Here is an 18269-nt window from a genome sequence, read left to right as displayed (position 1 = left end):
GGACTAAAGAATCCATAGCCCCCTGCAACCTCTCCTTGCCGGAGGGGTTGCGCGCAGCTATGGAGCAAGCCAAGGCAGGGGGCGGGATGGATCCCGCTCGCTGTTTAGGCTTCGCCTTTAGCCCCACGCAGCCTCCCCCTCCCGGGAGAGGCTGCGTGGGGCTAAAGAATCCATAGCCCCCTGCAGCCTCTCCTTGCCGGAGGGGTTGCGCGCAGCTATGGAGCAAGCCAAGGCAGGGGGCGGGATGAATCCCGCTCGCTGTTTAGGCTTCGCCTTTAGCCCCACGCAGCCTCCCCCTCCCGGGAGAGGCTGCGTGGGACTAAAGAATCCATAGCCCCGTGCAGCCTCTCCTTGCCGGAGGGGTTGCGCGCAGCTATGGAGCAAGCCAAGGCAGGGGGTGGGATGAATCCCGCTCGCTGTTTTGGCTTCTCCTTTAGCCCCGTGCAGCCTCTCCTTGCCGGGAGACGCTGCACAGGGCTTTCCTGGGAGGTGGGGGGATTCCCTCACCTCTCGCAAAAGCCCGCAGAAGCCGCCAACTCCTTTAAAGAGATCGCGGCTTCTCCTGGCTTTTCTGGGAGGTGGGGGAATTCCCCCACCTCCCGCAAAACCGGCAGAAGCCGCGCTCACTGTAAAAGGGCTGCACGGCTTCTTCTGGCTTTCCTGGGAGGTGGGGGGTTCCCTCACCTCTCGCAAAAGCCCGCAGAAGCCGCGCAACTCCTTTAAAGAGATCGCGGCTTCTCCTCGCTTTCCTGGGAGGTGGGAGAAGGGACTGATGCGGCCAGTCAGTCCCTTCTCCCTCCTGTGGAAAAGCCCGCAAGAGCGCACGGAGCTTGTGTGCGGCTCTTGGGGGCTTTTCCCGCCTGCCTCCCCCTGCATTCGCTCCATAGGACGCACACACATTTTCCCTTGCTTTTTAGGAGGGAAAAAGTGCGTCCTATGGTGCGAAAAATACGGTAGTTCTTGGTATGAGCTTTCGTGTGCATGCACACTTCTTCAGATACACATGGGAAGCAATGATTCTTCATGGGAAGCAGTGATTCAGATTCCGGTTCCTTCATCTGAGTCCAATATCCACACTGGCTCTTCTAACGGCTTTTCAGAGATAATTCTTCTGGAGGCTGCAGCTGGTGCAGGACATTACAGCCAGGTTGCTTCCAAGGGCAAACTACCGCCAGCATGTAACACCTTGCTTGGGGAATTTGCACTGGCTTCCAGTCTGCTACCAACCCAAATTCAAGGGATTGGTACTTGAGAGACCTCATTATCCCTTATACAATCAGTAAATCACTGCAGCTAATGGGAGAGTTTCTCCTGAAGTTCCAAAGATCTCAGAAGCCTGGGCACTCCACAGTAACTTGGAGCAGGCTTTTAGTGCAGCTGCCCATGTTCCACAGAATAGCATTTTTGTTGAGATAAAACCCACTATCTGCACTTTCCAGAAGCAGCTGAAGACATTTTTGTTCTGATAGGTTTCCCCAGCTGGATCGTTAGGATTTTAGTCTTGTTTGGTATCTATTTGTTGTTTTTGTGTTTTTAATTATCTTACATGTAAATCATGACTCAGTGGCATAGAATCCCATTAATAAATTAAATGTAACAGTAATCTTTCATTCTTGCTTTTTACCAAAACACACACACAGGCATCTACACAGAGGTTTAATGTCACAAATTTACTGTACCTTTTCGAAGTCGCAGAGGGCCAGCCTGCAGTTGTATTTCTTATAGAGGTCCACCAAGCCCTGCAGAGCACTGACTAATTCTGCTAAACCACGTACCTCCTCACCATCATTGTCCTGAAACACAAAACAGTGAAATTTCCCTGCATCAAAATTATCCTTCTGCACTTAACAGAAAAATAAAAAAGGAAAACTACTAAATTCTGGAAAATTGTGTGCTTTCAAAATTTTTCATTAATTAAAATAAATGCAATGGGGTAATTTGCTTAACAGGATAAATTAAGAATATGCTGCCCCTCCCCCAAATTCTAAACACATGTATAGGCTCACACTTTCCCAAAGATGGGTTTCATGAAAGCAGAATCCTTACCAAAGAAACTCCCTGCCAGGAAGATGCAGATCCAATTTCACCTGGATCTTTGCTGATAAAAAACACCTGTGCCATTTCAAGTCCATTTTCTGGCCAGTTGGCCTGTTTTGAAAAATGAAACATTAGTGACATTTTTTGGAGGGAGGCAATATGCAGGGTTTTACAGGAGAATTACTACGTTACCTTGTCAATTAACTCAAGGTTTCGTGCTCTTTGTTCCAGCCACTTTGCTATTTTTTCCTGGAAGATAAGGATCAAACCAGATGAGAGAGAGTGACAGAGAGAGAGAGAGAATGAGAATATCATAAAACTGTAGAATTGGGAAAGACCATGAGTGTCATCTAGTCCACATACTAAATATATATATCCAGTGCTTTTACATGATGGTCCCTTACAGGAGAGAGCACTAGAACTTGTCATCAGGCCACACCTACTTAGCTACCATGGACATTGTATAAGAAAAGGTAGTTACCCGCTTAGGTATAATAGGGCAGCCATCCTTTTCTCTATACAATTCCCTAGCAACAGGTCACACATTACGATGTACAGCTGCTACCTGGATCATTTAAAAAGGCATTTCACTCAGTGCTGTGCTTGCTAGCTGCTATAGGCAGCTTGAAAATGTAAAAAGATTTAAGAAAAAAATGTGCCCCTCAGACCACCTTACAAGTCATAACCTGTTAGATAAGCTGTAAGAAATTCATTGATACGCAGACAACTCCCAGTACCTATGTTCCAATCAAAGCACTGGTATGAGAACGGCAAATCAGGTAATTTCACATCAAAATGCATAGTGAACAAAATAAACCCCTATCCCTAGCAGAGATGGATTACCCAGAGCCGTGAGTTCAATTGCCTGAGCACCAAAACAGAAGTAGCTTTTCCACTCACACACCAGGTAAAAACAAGGCATACAGAAGGGCAGGCCCAGATGACCATCGTAGCTTTCAAACTATTTTGTCTTGTGAAAAATGCATCTAGCACCAGGGTGAACAAAAATGTATTATGTATTTTGATTTGGGTATCCACATCTGGCCTCGACTTAGGGCATTTAAAAAAAAATGTACCATATTTTTTGCTCCATAAGACGCACTTTTTTCCTCCTAAAAAGTAAGGGGAAATGTGAGTGCATCTTATGGAGCGAATGGCGCTGCGCAGAGAGGTAGAGCTGCGCAGCACCCCTTCAGCTTCCCGCTTCGCTGAAGGGGCGCTGCGCAGCTCTCCCTCTCTAAGAGAGGGAGAACTGCACAGCGCCCCTTCAGCGACGCGCCTGTCCTGGAAGCCGAAGGAGGAACAGAAGGTCTCCTTCTGTTCCTTCTCCAGCTTCGCTGAAGGGGCACTGCGCAGAGAGGGAGAACTGCGCAGCGCCCCTTCAGCGACACGCCTGTCCTGGCTTCTGCCTTAGCCGTGCGCAGCCTCTTCAGGCAGGGGGAGCTTTCATCCCGCTGCCCTGAAGAGGCTTGGTGCGGTTATCCAGAAGCCAGAACAGCCACACGGTATCCCAGAAGCCAGATCCCTCTTGCTGTTCTGGCTTCTGGGATTCAGAATAATTTTTTCTTGTTTTCCTCCTCCCAAAACTAGGCGCGTCTTATGGTCTGGTGCGTCTTATGGAGTGAAAAATACGGTAATCCACTTTCAATTTTCATTTTCCCCCATAATTTTATATGCTAAATTTAGTACTTTAAAAACCCAGCAGGTATTAACTTTACTTCAATGTCCTTTAAATATTAAGAAGTATTTGGACAAATTTATTGCAGCTGTTTTCTATCACAACTGTTGTGCAACCTGTTGTGCAATCTCCACCTTTACCAGAGCTTAAAATTACCAGGACTTAAAAATAAATAAATCAGTGCATCTGCCTATTCACCAATCTTCACTAACTGAGATCTTATAAAGACAGAGGATGAGAAATCTCCCCACCCCCCTTAGGGACTGCCTGCCAGTGCCAGGCACACCCAGAGCACATGAAATTAGACCAAGGACAACATGTGGCTCCTGAGATGTGGGTTCTTCACCCATATTTTATAAGGATCCCCCTTGTCTCCCATTAGACCCTACCTGTCCTTTGGGTACAACACGCCTTACAAAAGGAATGATAACATCCTTAAACCACAGGCATAGTTCTTTGAGGGAAACTGTTGTAGGGATTGTATTAAGCAACTTGTCCAGCATTTTCACATTAAAGTCACTTTTGAAGTCTTCCTGGAGAAAAGGAAAGAGATTTTCACAACCATCAGACCAATAATTGTGGTAGTTAGTGAATGGCTTGTGATTATATGCAGCTGCTTTCTTAAATCAAAGACTATCAGGTCCAGGCAGAGGGTTTTGCCAGTCCTGCTACCTTTGTATTGTATCATACAAAGGGGATACAAGCCAATCTAATGGACGTGCGGTGGAGTCGTAAGAGATCTTGAGGAGCTGCAGTCAAGATCAGGCAATGCAAGTAGCAAGGTATCTCATAGATACTTCAGGAACACAAAACAGCAGTGGGGAGGAGTGTGGCAAGGACAGAGTGTGGTGCTGACCACTGGAAATATCCAAAACCGTTTACCTGATGCCTTAGCCAGAGGTACTGGGCAGACATGAGATTTCCTCCTTTTATCTGTAAAAGGATGTCCCTGAAGAGGTCCTCATTCTTCAGAAATTCAAACCAAGCAGTTCCACTAGAACCACAAAAATTGAACATTAAACCATAGCCCAACAAAAACATAAATTACAAATACGAAAACAGAGGTGCAATTAAGATACAGAAGATTCTTCCTCCAAAAATGTGTTCAGCTTTGAGTTTTGTAACCAACCGAAGGTTTTGGATTAGATAACACACACACACACAAAAGAAAAATCAAATTATCATGGTACTCTGCTGGCTAAGCCTTGCTTATAGATTCAAAACATGAATTATAAACACCTCCTGTCTGGCTGCTATGGTGAACGGCTGCACCCATTACACTTTTCATTACATTACAGTGGTACCTCGTTGTCAGAGCTGCCCTAGGTCCCAGCTCACAAAGGACCAACGCCAGTTCGTTGTTATATAAAACAGTCTTTATTGAAGCTCAGTTTCGCTTTCACAGCCGCGGCGCGCAGCTCTACGTCTCAAACTCTAGACCGCCGAAGCTCCGTCTGAGTCTCCTCCCCCCAGACACCAGTTTAAGACTCTAGCCTTGCTCCACCTCTTCCTTTGCTCTTTCCTCCTCTGGGTCCGCCTGTCCGCTGGGGTCTTCCCCTTCCTAGACTCTTCTGACGCTGAGTCCCCTGAGTCTTCCCCCTGCCTCCGGCGGGCTTTAGGACCTGGTTCCCAATCCGGGTTTTCTGCTGTCCCGCGCGCCTGTACATTCGAACTTGGCGCGCGCGCCCAGCCGGTCACCTTCCTCCTGACCGTTACACTGCTCCTGTCACTGCTTCCCCCTTCGGGGAGGCTAGCTGGATCTGACCTCCCCTCCGTTCCCCCACTCTCCGATAGAGGCGTGGTCAGCCCTGACTCATCTTCTCTCCCTGCTGGAGGAGACGCTGGCCCTGACACATGGGACTCTTCCCCCCCACTACGCTCTGGTGGGGAAGCTGGTCCTGATCTCCCGCTGCTGCTTTGGGAGTCCCCGCTGGCCCCTTGCTTCTGGTGCGTCCCCCCTGGGACCCCCCTTGCCCTGACCATCGGCGCCCCCTTCTGGGAATCTTCTGATTCGCTGGAGAGGCTCATGGAATCTCTCGGGTCACTGTCATTCTCCCCTCCGCTGCCCTCAGATTCTTCCCCTTCGCTCTCCATTTCCTCTCTCCCCTGTGCCTCTGCTCCTGAGCCCCTGACATCCATCCCCCCCTCGAAGCCCCCCTTCCCCCCTCCCCCTCTTCGGGTGTGGGTTCCGGGTGCTCCAGTGCTGTGGGGGTGAGTGCGGGATACCGTTCCTTCCCCCTGGTATGCAGCCGGCCAGCTGGATCCGGCCAGCCCGTAATGGGCTCGTCGACGTCGATCTCCTCTGCTTCCATCTCTCTGCAGTTGTGCTCGAATCCAGGATCCTCCCCCAACACGTCCATGTCCTTCCCTTCCCCTGTCTCCTCGGGTGATGTTGCGTGTAAGGGTCCCCTCGGCAGTTCCCTGCTCCACCCCACCTCCGGTTGATTGTCCCACCAATAAGAGCGGTCTGTGCCAAACCCCGAGAGTGATCCCTCTGGGGAGCTTGTTTCTGGTGCCGTTTCCTCCGCTGATGAGAACCCCTGGAACGTGGTGGCTGAAAGTGTGGGTGTGAAAAGCCATTCGTCGAAAAAATCTGCCGGCATAGGTCTGTGTGGGAAGAGTGCATGGAACTCATCTTTGAGGTAGTGCTCCTCCACGGCATAGTACGGTACCCACCTGTTGGCGCTGGCCGGGGTACCTTCCCTGGCGAGGAGATATTCAACTCCCTCTTCCCCCCATCTCGAGTCTAAAATCTCCGTGACCTCGTTGAGTGGTGCCGCCCTCGGTGACCCCTCCCCTGTTGGCGATTTGCTGTGTGGGTCTGGTGCGTCTCTTGGCGCCTGAAACCTGTGGGGTTCCTTGTAGGGTGTGAGCACTGACCTATGAAATACCGGGTGCATTCTGGAGCCCTCCGGGAGCGTCAACTGATAGGCCACTGGATTGATTTGTGCCTCGACTTGGTAAGGCCCTAGCTGCTTGTGTCTAAGCTTCTTCTTAGCTAACGTTCTGGCCGGCACTGCCTGGGCTGCTAACCAGACCCAGTCCCCCACCTGGATGTCTTCCCCGACTCTCCTGTGCCTGTCTGCCTGCATTTTGTAGGCGTGTTTTGCTAGTTCCAAGTGCCTTCGGAGTTGCTCGTGGACCTCCTGCAACTCTGCTGCCAAGTGCTCTGCTCCCCGTGGCTCCCCCTCCCCCTTCGTCTCTAATCCCGGGAAGGTTCTGGGATGCCGCCCATTGTTGGCGAAGAACGGCGTCACCCCTGTAGACGCGTGCTTCGTGTTGTTGTAGGCAAACTCGGCCAGCGGTAGGTAGTCCACCCAGGTCGAGGGCTGTTGGTTCGCGTAGCATCGCAGATACTGCTGCATGATGGCGTTGACCCTCTCCGCTTGTCCGTTGGTCTGCGGGTGTTGTGCCGACGCTAAGTTGATCTTGACGTTCAGGATGCCCAGCAGCTTCTGCCAGAAGCCCAAGATGAATTGGCGACCGCGGTCGGACAGGATGGACCGCGGTAAGCCGTGAACTCTGAACACGTGGTCAACAGGTCTACGACCACGAGTACCGCTGTTTTGCCTCGCGAGCTGGGCAGATCTGTGACAAAGTCCAGGGCCACCTTCTCCCACGGTTCGAGCGGCGTCTGTAGCGGTTCCAGCAGTCCCGCCGGCGCCCTGTGTACTGGTTTGGCCCTTTGGCATGTGTCACACCGAGCGACGTAATCCGCGACTTCTCCCCTCATCTTGGGCCACCAAAAGTCTCTGGCTATTAATTCCGCCGTCTTGTCCTTGCCGAAGTGCCCAGCGCTGGGCGCGTCGTGTAACTGCTGCAGGACTTTCGCGCAGAGGTCGTCTCCCGGCACGTAGAGAGCCCCTTTGCGGATGAGCAGTCCGTCGCGTATCTGGAACTCTTCGTCCTTCGCTGTGCCTCTTTCGCTGTGCCTCTTAACCTGAAGTACCACTTTAGCTAATGGGGCCTCCTGCTGCTGCTGCGCCACCACCGTGCGATTTCTGTTCTCATCCTGAAGCAAAGTTCTTAACCCGAGGTACTATTTCTGGGTTAGCGGAGTCTGTAACCTGAAGCGTCTGTAACCTGCCTTTCCGTGCAGTTAATCAAGGATAATATGGGAGTAATTATCCTCCCAAACCCACCCCCCCGGGCTGGGGGGGCAGCTCCACCCACAGTTCACCCAATACCTGCTGCCCACCCAGAAGGAAGAGGGGGCAGGGGGCGCTGGGTGCAATGCACCGCATGTTTTCGGCAATCTCCAAAGCTGTCGCCATGAGCAGAGGACACCTGCTTTTTTAAGATGAAATTTGAACTTAATTAACAGGCATGCTCTGAACTAGGGGAGATAAAGTACTCTGCTAACTGATTCAGCCACTGGGTGCCAAGGATTTGACCTGGAGAAGGATTATCGTCGCAATTGGACTGGTATGTCGGAACAGAGGAAGGGTGAGCCTCCATTATTCTTTTTGATATATTTTGCATCTGCTGTTTTATTTGGCAAATTCCCCTTAAAAGACTGACTGCCTGATTGTTTGAAAATGCAAGTGGAATTGAAAGAATATCTTGCTATCGTTATGGTTATGGTTTAACTACAAAATTGACTGTGAAAATTTGACTAAGGTTTTGGCAAAGACTCTTAATGGAATGATAAAAGAATTTATGATGGGAGTAATGGTGTTCTTGTTGAAGCAGTAGCTCGTTAGCAGCTGGAATGAGACCAAAGAAGGGAAGTTTGGATATATGCCTGGCGCTAATGGCGGAAGGCCAGTCTCCCTTTGTCTTGGCTGTGACGCACTGAGAATTGTCTGTGTGTGCAGAAAACGAAAGTGAAGGGTCACCAAAGAGAATGTTGGATTACAACAGGAAGATAAGGAAAATAAAGAAGAAAAAACTTATTTCACACAGAACCACATAGGGAGGTTCACCTGGCGCCTTCATTTTATATTTTCAGAAGCCAGGCGAAAACCTTCCTCTTCAACCAGGCCTTTGGCTGATTAATATTCTATAGCCTTTTAAATGTGTCTGTGGGAAGGGGGAGTATTGTTTTGCTGTTTTAATCTACTTATTTACTTGTTTTTATCCTGTATTTTAACTGCCCTGAGATCTTATGATTAAGTGGTATATAAATCTTAATAGGATTTTTAAAAATTCAAATCCCCATTATTTTTGTCTTCTGTAGTCTTGCAAAAATGGGACGCGGGTGGCGCTGTGGGTAAAAGCCTCAGTGCCTAGGGCTTGCCGATCGAAAGGTCGGCGGTTCAAATCCCCGCAGCGGGGTGCGCTCCCGTTGCTCGGTCCCAGCGCCTGCCAACCTAGCAGTTCGAAAGCACCCCCGGGTGCAAGTAGATAAATAGGGACCGCTTACTAGCGGGAAGGTAAACGGCGTTTCCGTGTGCGGCTCTGGCTCGCCAGAGCAGCGATGTCACGCTGGCCACGTGACCCGGAAGTGTCTCCGGACAGTGCTGGCCCCCGGCCTCTAGAGTGAGATGGGCGCACAACCCTAGAGTCTGTCAAGACTGGCCCGTACGGGCAGGGGTACCTTTACCTTTACCTAGTCTTGCAAAATAGAAAAAAATTCTACTACAGTTAATATACATCATTCTAGAAAATGTTATAATTTACACATGCACAAACCTAAAATCAACACAAGAAAAAAACAAGATAGACCTGAACATCTCTGATCCAAATGCTCCACAAAATGTAGTTAGCTTTGCTTGTGCCTTCATCACCTGGAGGGGAAAAAAACCACTGATTTTTGACAAGAAAAATACTTGGATGCACATTTAACAAGAGATCTGCCAATAAACTGACAAATTCTTCAGAACTGCCAACTCAGTATTCCACTGTGCACGATTAGGTTAGAGGATATCAGGGATGGGCTGAGCCTTTTTAGCCTTTTCTGGAATCTCCTCTGAAAATGCCACTTGCTCACATCTTGTGGCATTCTAAGCAGATCCTAGAGGGGCTTTTGCTTTAATTCTGCCAAAAATTTTTTTATTAGGGAGGCATTTTTAAAATTATTAATCACCTTTTACATATCTCTCTCAAGTTGATCTACACACGTCACAAAAAACAGCTAAAATATTTTGAATAGCACAAAAATGACTGGAAAAACTTGAAAAACAATACAAAATGAACACCTAAGCCTTTTCATCCAGTTGGAAAATAGCTTTTATATGTTGCTATTCTTTACTATGTTATTCATTAATTGTTTCATTACTATTCTCATTATAAACCACATTGTGAAGGTCTGCCCTAAAAAGTAGAGCAGAAATGTATTAAAATAAATTTAAATGTTTCACTCTGTAGATGAAACAGCATAATGCAGTGCTTGAGTCAGAAGCATACCGAGACTCCCTTGTGCCCTTGACAAGAAGAAATATCAGTGCCCCGCCTCACAGCCTCTATACACTTGCTAGAGGAGCCAAGCCAGAGTGTAGAGGCCAAGGTTCTCTTTCCAGTTCCTCATTTCACCCACATCCCAGTAATAATTTAAAGGTCTAGGATAGTTTGATTTTCATTACCTCTGTAAGAGATGCTGGGTCCCCAGTCAAGAAAGAAACAGTTTTGTCATTTCTCTTCAGGATCTGAAATGATAAGTGCTAAATTAACTTGCAGTCCAATGCAAACATTGTAACAACAAATTCTACATGGGTAGCTGTAAACTAGGTTTGGTTCTGGATGTCGGTGACCAATATCTAGTGCCGGAGCAGGGCCTGCGCAAGAGAGCTCTAGAGGGAACTCAGTGAACAACTGTTAACCCAGCTTAGAATCTTCCTGCCAGCCCCTGCCCTTCTTGGTAATCTCCTGGGTCATTGTTCTCAGCTGCAATTTTTGACTCTTTCGTCCAAAGAGACTTCATCCTACAGAGACATCTGGTGATAACTTCCCAGAGGCTGACTCTGGGGCTTCCCACCAGATGCTCTGCCATCTTCACTCTTAAGGTCTGGGTGAGCGAAAAGAATCAGGGTTTGAGGCAAAGCCAGTAATGTGGCTGGAGAGGTTGTCAGCAACCCAGGTGACACTAGGTACTTTACACTGCTTTAGAACTGTAGCAGGTTCTTCCAGGCCCTCAGCTAAGCTTTGATTCTCTATGGGGTCCCACACCTCTTCCTCCAAGATGGGTCTCCCAAGGCCCTAGTCGAGTAGGATGTGTGAAAGCACCTATCAAAACCTACCCTGCTTCTAGCATAGTTCAGCATTTCCCGAACACTTTCATATATTGGCCATGGTGTATTTATGCAGTAGTCAGTCACAAACTGGTTATCCTATTTAGAAGGAGAAACAATTAAAAACACAGAATAAACTTATCTTCTAAACAGCTTAAAAGAAAAACCTTTCACATACGCCCATGTGCAAATTATCTACTGCAAGAGAGCTACAGATACACATGCACAAGATACGCATAGAGTATGGCTTCTCCATAGAAGGTGTAGCGGTCTAGGCTCTGAACCTGGTAAGGGCTAATAAACTGCAGCTGAATCCTGGTCAGATGGAGGTCCTGTGGGTGAGAGGTACTTGGATCCAGAAAACAGGTGAATTGCCTTTATAGACAGAATTGCACACCCTCTGAAGGAACTGGAGCATAGTGTGGGAGTACTCATGGATCCATCATTGATCATTGGAGGTTCTAGTCTCTGTGACTATGAGTACCTTTTACCAGCTTTGGCTGAAATGCCTACAACAGCTCATTGAAAGGGATATCCTGGCTATCAGCAGCCTTGAGACTGGATTGCTGCAGTGCACTCTATGTAGTAGGTCGCTTAGATATTTTGTATATAAAGTGGTATAAAAATGCTTTTAAATAAATATAGTAGGATAAATCCATACCTTTATTTTATCCAGCGTTTCTTTAGCTTGAGCCACAAGTTCTAGCCAGGCTGACTGGCAATCTCCGGCAACAGACTCTGAAGCCAATCTCTCCAAAATAGAGCTCATTTTCACTTTGTAAACGTTCTGTTGTTTTTTAAACACACACATAACACATTATTTCCCCTTTGGGAAAAAAATATTCTTTATTTTCAGAGTAGCAGGCCTGTCTAGTATTGTCAGAGAAAAATTTGCAGAACATTTGTTTATTCTTTACCAGTCCCTTGCCTCCATTAACAATTTTGAAATTTACATTTAAAACTCCTGCTGTAGTGGGTGACTGGAATGAGTAGGCATAGAAGCTACCAGAGAGAGCTTCTTCCTTGTCTACTTATTTCATTGTGGTTTTGCAGTTGGCAGTAAGTGACGAGGTACGATTTGCAGACAAAGTCCTTTACCTCAACATCCAGTCCAAACTGAACAGCAAAATTCTCAGCTTCAGTAAATTTGTGCTTGTGAAGTAAACGGCTCAGTCTAAAAAGGGGGAGAAAACAAAGCGCTGTTGCCTCCCACTTAAAAATGGTTACAGCCAGTTAAATCTATTCATCTAATTACTTACACTCACTTTAGTTACATGATCACATAAATAAATAAATAAATAGAGTGGGAGAAACCCACTCTTCATTATACACCTTTAGGTACCAGGAGAAAATGTTCCTCTTCTCCCAGGCCTTTGGCTGATTGACATCCAATCCCTTTTTAAATGTGTTGCGGGAGGGGGATTAGTGACTTGTTTTTGTTCTTATTTTTATTATGTATTTTTTGGGGGGGGGCTTATATTGTAATTTTATGTTGTGAACCACCCTGAGATCTACAGGCACAGGCTGGTATACTAACTAAACTAACTATTTTCCCACCACCAATGCACTCAGCAAGGCTTCTCCACCACAGAAAAAGCCTTATAAGGAACGGTTCAGGGAGCAGGGATTGTCAAGCCAGGAAAAGAGGAGATACGACAGCAATCTTCAAATTTGTAAAGGGCTGCCACAAGGAAGATGCAGCAAGCTAGTTTCTCCTGCTCTGGAGGATAGGACACAAATGAATGGTTTCAAGTTATAAGAAAAAAGATTCAGACTTAACATCAGGAAGAACTTTCTGGCAGTGGAACAGACTCCCTTGAAGGATGGTGGACTCTCTTTCCTTGGAACTCAGCGGCTAGAGTGAGATTCACCCCGGAGGGTGATCTCACCAATTCAATTCCCATTAACAGAGGTGTCCAACAGGGTTGTATATTGGCTCCATTCCTGTTCAATTTGTTCATAAGCGATATGAGGACTCCCCTAATAGAGGCTCAAGAAAGGATTCATGCACCCCGCCTAGCACTTTATCGCTGCCCTTTGTTACTATATGCGGATGACGCAGTCATCCTTTCCTTTTCTGGAGTAGGTCTCAGGAGGGCCTTAAAATTTTTTGGATCATATTGTAACACAAATTCCCTTACAATTAATTATGGAAAATCTAAGATCCTAATTTTCTCAAAGAGCTGGAAACTCCGTAATTGGAAAATTGATGGAAGAGTCATCGAACAAGTCTATAAATTCCAATATTTGGGAGTTTGGTTACAACATAACCTCAGATGGAAGGCCCATGTAGCCTATGTTACAAATAGAGCCAAAGCTATCTCCTTGGCGATTTTGCGATTCTTCTTCACCGATGGGGCCCTTCATATCCCATCGGCGTTGAAAGTCTTCAAGGCCAAGGTGATTCCGACAATTGCTTATGCCATCTCAATTTGGGGGACTTTTGTCAACCTATCTTACCTAGAGGTTATTCAAAATCAGTTTTTAAGAGGGATATTGAAACTGCCCAACTGTGTAAGTAATACAGCGTTACACATGGAACTTAACACTGTATCCCTGGAAAACGCTCTGTGGAAGCACATACTTTGTCACTGGTTATCTCTATGGCACAATCTCCCAAACTTGTACTTGATACAATGTATGTGGAGAGATGATTTCCAGAGCCCATGGGTAAAAAAATTACAGCTGAAAATTACGGCAATGGGAATCTCCCCATCCAAATTACTAGAGCAGGACATAGTTCCAGCTAAAAGAACAGTAACCTGTAAACTAGAGGAGATGGACTTGCAGCAGAAAATGGTCTTGGGCAATGGTACCTGCTCACCTCTAAACCTTGGTTTATTACCCCTCTTAAGGCTCCCAAACTATTTGAATTCCTTAACTTCTTCGGCTCATAGAAATGCCTTTGTAAAGGCAAGATTCAACACCTTCCCATCGAACGTGCTGAGAAATAGATTCTCCAATGGACAGATATCGCTCTTATGTGATTGTAATTGTGGGGCACCGGAATCGTTGCATCACATAATTCTTGATTGTGCTTTTCACTTATCGGCCAGGAGCAAGTTCCTTGCTCAATATCTAAAGGGAATTGCCGATGATACGACTGAAGCCAAACTGAGATATCTATTAAATGATGATGACCCCCTAAGATCACTCATGGTTGCCAGATTCTTGATCAGCGTCCTATCCCTAAAGAAGAGAAACGGACTCCTGTGTGGCTCGGATAATCCCTTTAAACCATGATCTATGTTTTAGGATGTAATTAGGTGATATCACCATTGATGTCTTCTATTAATTTATGAGCAGAGGGCGATGTTTATGTTACAAATATGTAATGTATGATGTTGGTCTTTCGTTTTTGTTTTGCTTTGGTTCTTGTCTGTTTTTTGTAAGTTTTGGCGGTTTTAAATTTGGAGGTTCAAGTACATTATGGTGGTATGGGAAACTGTCGTGTGACGGGCCAATGGCCGTAATAAAGATCAATCCAATCCAATCCTTGGAGGTCTTTAAGCAGAGGTTGGATGACCATCTGTGACAGATGCTTTAGTTGTGATTCCTCCATTGCAGGGAGTTGGACTAGATGACCCTAGGGGTTCCTTTCAGCTCTACAATTCTACAATTAAATAACTGAGGACTGCCTTACAGGACCACCACATAAGGAAATATGACCAAACCCCCTCACACTCTCTCCAGCAAGCAGCTGTGGTAGCTGAAATTATCTGACATTAAGACAAGAAAGAGGTGCTATCTATGCAATCATTTTAGTGATTATTCTCTTAGATGTAAAGAAACTGATTTCAGAGGTTTCTTGGTCCAAAGCCCATTTCATTTACCTTTAGGGATTTCCATCTGGAGATAAGTTTCTCTTCCTATGTTCTTACTGGGAGAATGAGTCTGCAATTAACTCAATAGGACTTACTTCTGAGTGGACACTTATAGGATTGTAATGTTAAGCATATGTTTAACTCTTTCACTTTGAAGTTATTGAGGCTTACGACACACTTAACTTTGGCTCAGCCATATCACAAGTACCAAATTTTCTACATAAGCAGTAGTAGAAGTCAAAATATATGTATACCTGTTCTCAGGCAAGGCTTCAGTTAAGCATCTCAATACCAGAAGTGAGACTGGATGGTCTGATGCCCTAGAAATGAGTGTGTGGTTTAAAAAAGAGCTTTGATAACCATCAAAAATAAAGCAGCAGCTTTTTATTGTATTTTATTAAAGTGCAAACTTACCTTTGGTTATTTTCATACATTCCTTCCAAAAAGTAAATTGTATCCTGCATGGGAAACAATACGTAGCATGTGCCTTAACTGTACAAGATGTCAAAGAAATAAACAACTATCGGACTTTTAGAAGACATCTGAAGGCAGACCTGTTTAGGGAAGCTTTTAATATCTGATGAATCACTGTACCAAATCCTACAATACTTAAACTCTGATTTGGATTTCTTTTTACATTCCCCCTCATCAGCCTTACTTAGGATTGAAGAAAAGAGAAAAACATACCGTATTTATTCCGCTCTGAATCAATGAAGAAACATTAGTAGTTTCCAAAGAATAGAGCTGGTGCATAGTAGGCAGTGAAAACACCACGATGTTCCTCATCTACAGAAAAATAGTGCAATTAGGATAATCCTAAAGGATGATGCCAAAATACAGGCACAATGTTTTGAAGCTTTTCTTTGATAGAAGACAATTACCTGTTTACCATCATCAGGGTTTGTCAAAGCAACTAGCTTAAGACTGGCAATCCCCTGTCTTAACACAAGAAGGGAAATGCATCAACTAATGACAAAAGTTATGAGCCATCACCATTTACATTTTATTTCAGTACTTTAGTTATTTATTACGTTGGTATCTCACCTTTCCTCCAAGGAGCTCAAAGTGGCATACTCTCCCCATTCTATTCTGTGATGTAGGTTAGTCTGAGAGACAGTGACTGGTCCAAGGTCACCCAGTGAGCTTCACGGCTGAGTGAGAATTTGAACCCAGCTGGATACTCTAACCACTGCACCATGCTGGCTCCATCAGGAGGGGGCACCAAGTTGCCTATCCTTGCCATATGGGGACAAGAAACCTGTGGCCCTGCAATGATTATGGATTCCCAACACCCCTGTTTTTCAGCATGGAACATGGCTACTGGCCAGAGATGTAGTTCAATAGCAACTGATTAGTCACACAACACATACACACAGCCCATTCCTATGGATGTCTGCTCAGAAATTAGGTCCTTCTTTGTTCCCAGGGGCTGATTCTGAAGTCAGTGAATACAAAACTTCAAGAAAGTGGGGGCATCAGCTCTGGTAAGAGGCATGGGGAGGAGCCATTCTGCTGTGGCACACCCTTTCATATTTCTCAGCAAGTATGCTATAATCCTGAATTTACCCTGCAGCTGCTGAAAAATCCGATTCTGAAATCAGAAGAAATTCTTCAATGTGAACAGAACAACAGTTCCAAATCATGGTAAGAGTGCAAATATTCCACAAAGACAAACCATTCTACAAGAAAAAGAAAACAAAAGTGTCATTATGATGTAACTAATTAAGACCTATTACCTTTGACTATATGAACCATGAAGGTATACATTTCTAATACTTAGATCTTTCATACTATGAAACAAACATTTCTATTTTGGTGGATAATTTGTCATGTTCATTAATCAGGGCTGTCAATGGCTTCTGTCCCTTCATCGTTTCCATTTTTTCTCCACAGTGCACATCTTCTCTCACATTGGTCCCACATGACAGGATGTGTTGCTAGTATGCAAAAACAGTCAAGTTCCATGAATCCCTAGGTATGCACCACCAGATGGTGGAGACTTCAGGCACTGATAGCCAGGTGCAAAATGTGCATGGCAAATTTTGAACACTGGAAATCCTACTTGTGGACAAATTAACCATTTCACAAAAGGAGTATCAATCGGGGGGGGGGGGGGGAGACTCACACCTCGACATGGTATCCTTTTACTGACTTTGTTAAGACAATCGAACAAGGTTTTCACCCTCCAAGTCATGGAACCTTATCGAAAAACACTTTCATTTGACTGGCTTTCTTGAAACATCTAAAACTAAAACCATCAGCTGCTATTTTTCCTTCTTTTCTACTAAACTCTATATTCCTTGTATGGGTATGCTTTGTTACTTGAAATTAAAAATCAATTAAAAATATAAGTAGCCTTTATCTTAAACATTCTTAAAACATAACCAAAGTTCAATATATTAATTAACCATTTAAATAAGAGCTCATCATGGTTATGAATGCCCCTGAATTCCACTAGTGGAAACAAACGTTTTCTTACTAATTGTCCATTTGCCAAATACTGAAACTATGGAACATAACCTTATCCAGGAGCAATCTGTAAAACTGGGCAACAAATAAATCAAAATAGCACTTGCCTCATTATCCAAGACAAACAATAATTCATCTACAACCTGAAGCATTTTTGCAGCTGTAAAAAATGTAAAAAGGAAAAAAGGATGTAAGTCTGTTAATTTCTTGCTTTAAAAAGTTGCATTTGAAATAGAAACTGTAAAATAGGGGTGTGGAACCTGTGGCCCTCCAGATATTACAGGACTCCAATACAGCCCTAGCCAGTAGGACCAGCAGTCAGGCAAGTTTTTAAATGTTTAATATTTTATTATGTTTTATATATGTTCAAAGCCGCCCAGAGTGGCTGGGGCAACCCAGTCAGATGTGTGAGGTACAAATAATAAAATGATGATGGCATTGGCAATGAGGAGGATAGTAGCTGCAGTCCAGCAGCATCTGGCGAGTCACAGGGTTCCCCATCCCTACAGTAAAACACCTGGGGTCTCTGAACAGAAACTCTAGGGTCCTGAGGCCCTGAGCATTGCCCTGGGGATTTAAGATGACCATCTAGAAAACAGGGTCAAAGCTAATAAAGATTTCAAGAGACAAATGTACCTAGCTGTCGTAACCTGGGACCCATAACCTGGGACAGATGTCAAGACCCTCAGCTCAACACAGCACAGCATGCACCTATGCTCACATTCTCTATCGCAGTACATGTTTCTCAAACACAACTGACCTCACTAAGCTTGCTAAAGGCTAAGTCTGTATAAGCACATTCTCACAGTCACAACTACAATGTATCTGTGCCATTGTCTTCTATTGGAAATGTACTGGAAAGATAGGCATCTCTCTCTTTCCACACATGTAATGCTCACTAAATCCCAAAGCCAGAGATGTCCAGTATCAATCAGATAATCTGTCAATTGAGTAAATGAAGGATTTACACTGTAGAGTAATAGAATCATAGAGTTGGAAGTTTAAGCATTTTCTCCCTGCATCCCCACCTGAGAATATTTCTGTCTTTTTCCTAGCAAGCAGGGCCTCTTATTTTCTTATCAGCTTAGCAAA

At 45.3% G+C, this 18269-nt stretch overlaps 1 protein-coding gene across 13 annotated transcripts in view; it reads right to left on the bottom strand.

The window, feature by feature from the left end:
- KNTC1 (kinetochore associated 1) overlaps window positions 1–18269 on the bottom strand; it is a 94949-nt gene that overhangs the window by 62667 nt on the left and 14013 nt on the right. For 10 of the 13 annotated variants that reach the window (XR_013390956.1, XM_077920049.1, XM_028711173.2 and 7 more), the window contains 16 exons: window positions 17285–17337; window positions 16275–16387; window positions 15590–15647; window positions 15396–15494; window positions 15123–15166; window positions 14963–15028; window positions 11983–12058; window positions 11546–11671; window positions 10894–10983; window positions 10240–10302; window positions 9383–9444; window positions 4598–4709; window positions 4105–4248; window positions 2230–2286; window positions 2047–2148; window positions 1680–1793 (listed from right to left, as the gene is read on the bottom strand). Coding sequence is in view for 12 of the 13 variants with exons in the window: in XM_077920049.1 (XP_077776175.1) it covers window positions 1680–1793; window positions 2047–2148; window positions 2230–2286; window positions 4105–4248; window positions 4598–4709; window positions 9383–9444; window positions 10240–10302; window positions 10894–10983; window positions 11546–11671; window positions 11983–12058; window positions 14963–15028; window positions 15123–15166; window positions 15396–15494; window positions 15590–15647; window positions 16275–16387; window positions 17285–17337 (1379 nt within the window). In the remaining variant the exon portion in view is untranslated. Of the gene's footprint in view, window positions 1–1679; window positions 1794–2046; window positions 2149–2229; window positions 2287–4104; window positions 4249–4597; window positions 4710–9382; window positions 9445–10239; window positions 10303–10893; window positions 10984–11545; window positions 11672–11982; window positions 12059–14962; window positions 15029–15122; window positions 15167–15395; window positions 15495–15589; window positions 15648–16274; window positions 16388–17284; window positions 17338–18269 lie in introns of those variants that run through there. The other 3 variants (XM_028711169.2, XM_028711168.2, XM_028711175.2) reach the window with 3 other exon arrangements.

The sequence above is a fragment of the Podarcis muralis genome, chromosome 16, assembly GCF_964188315.1.
Source record: "Podarcis muralis chromosome 16, rPodMur119.hap1.1, whole genome shotgun sequence".
Taxonomy (NCBI): Eukaryota; Metazoa; Chordata; class Lepidosauria; order Squamata; family Lacertidae; genus Podarcis; species Podarcis muralis.
This window is presented reverse-complemented; position numbering and strand designations above follow the sequence as displayed.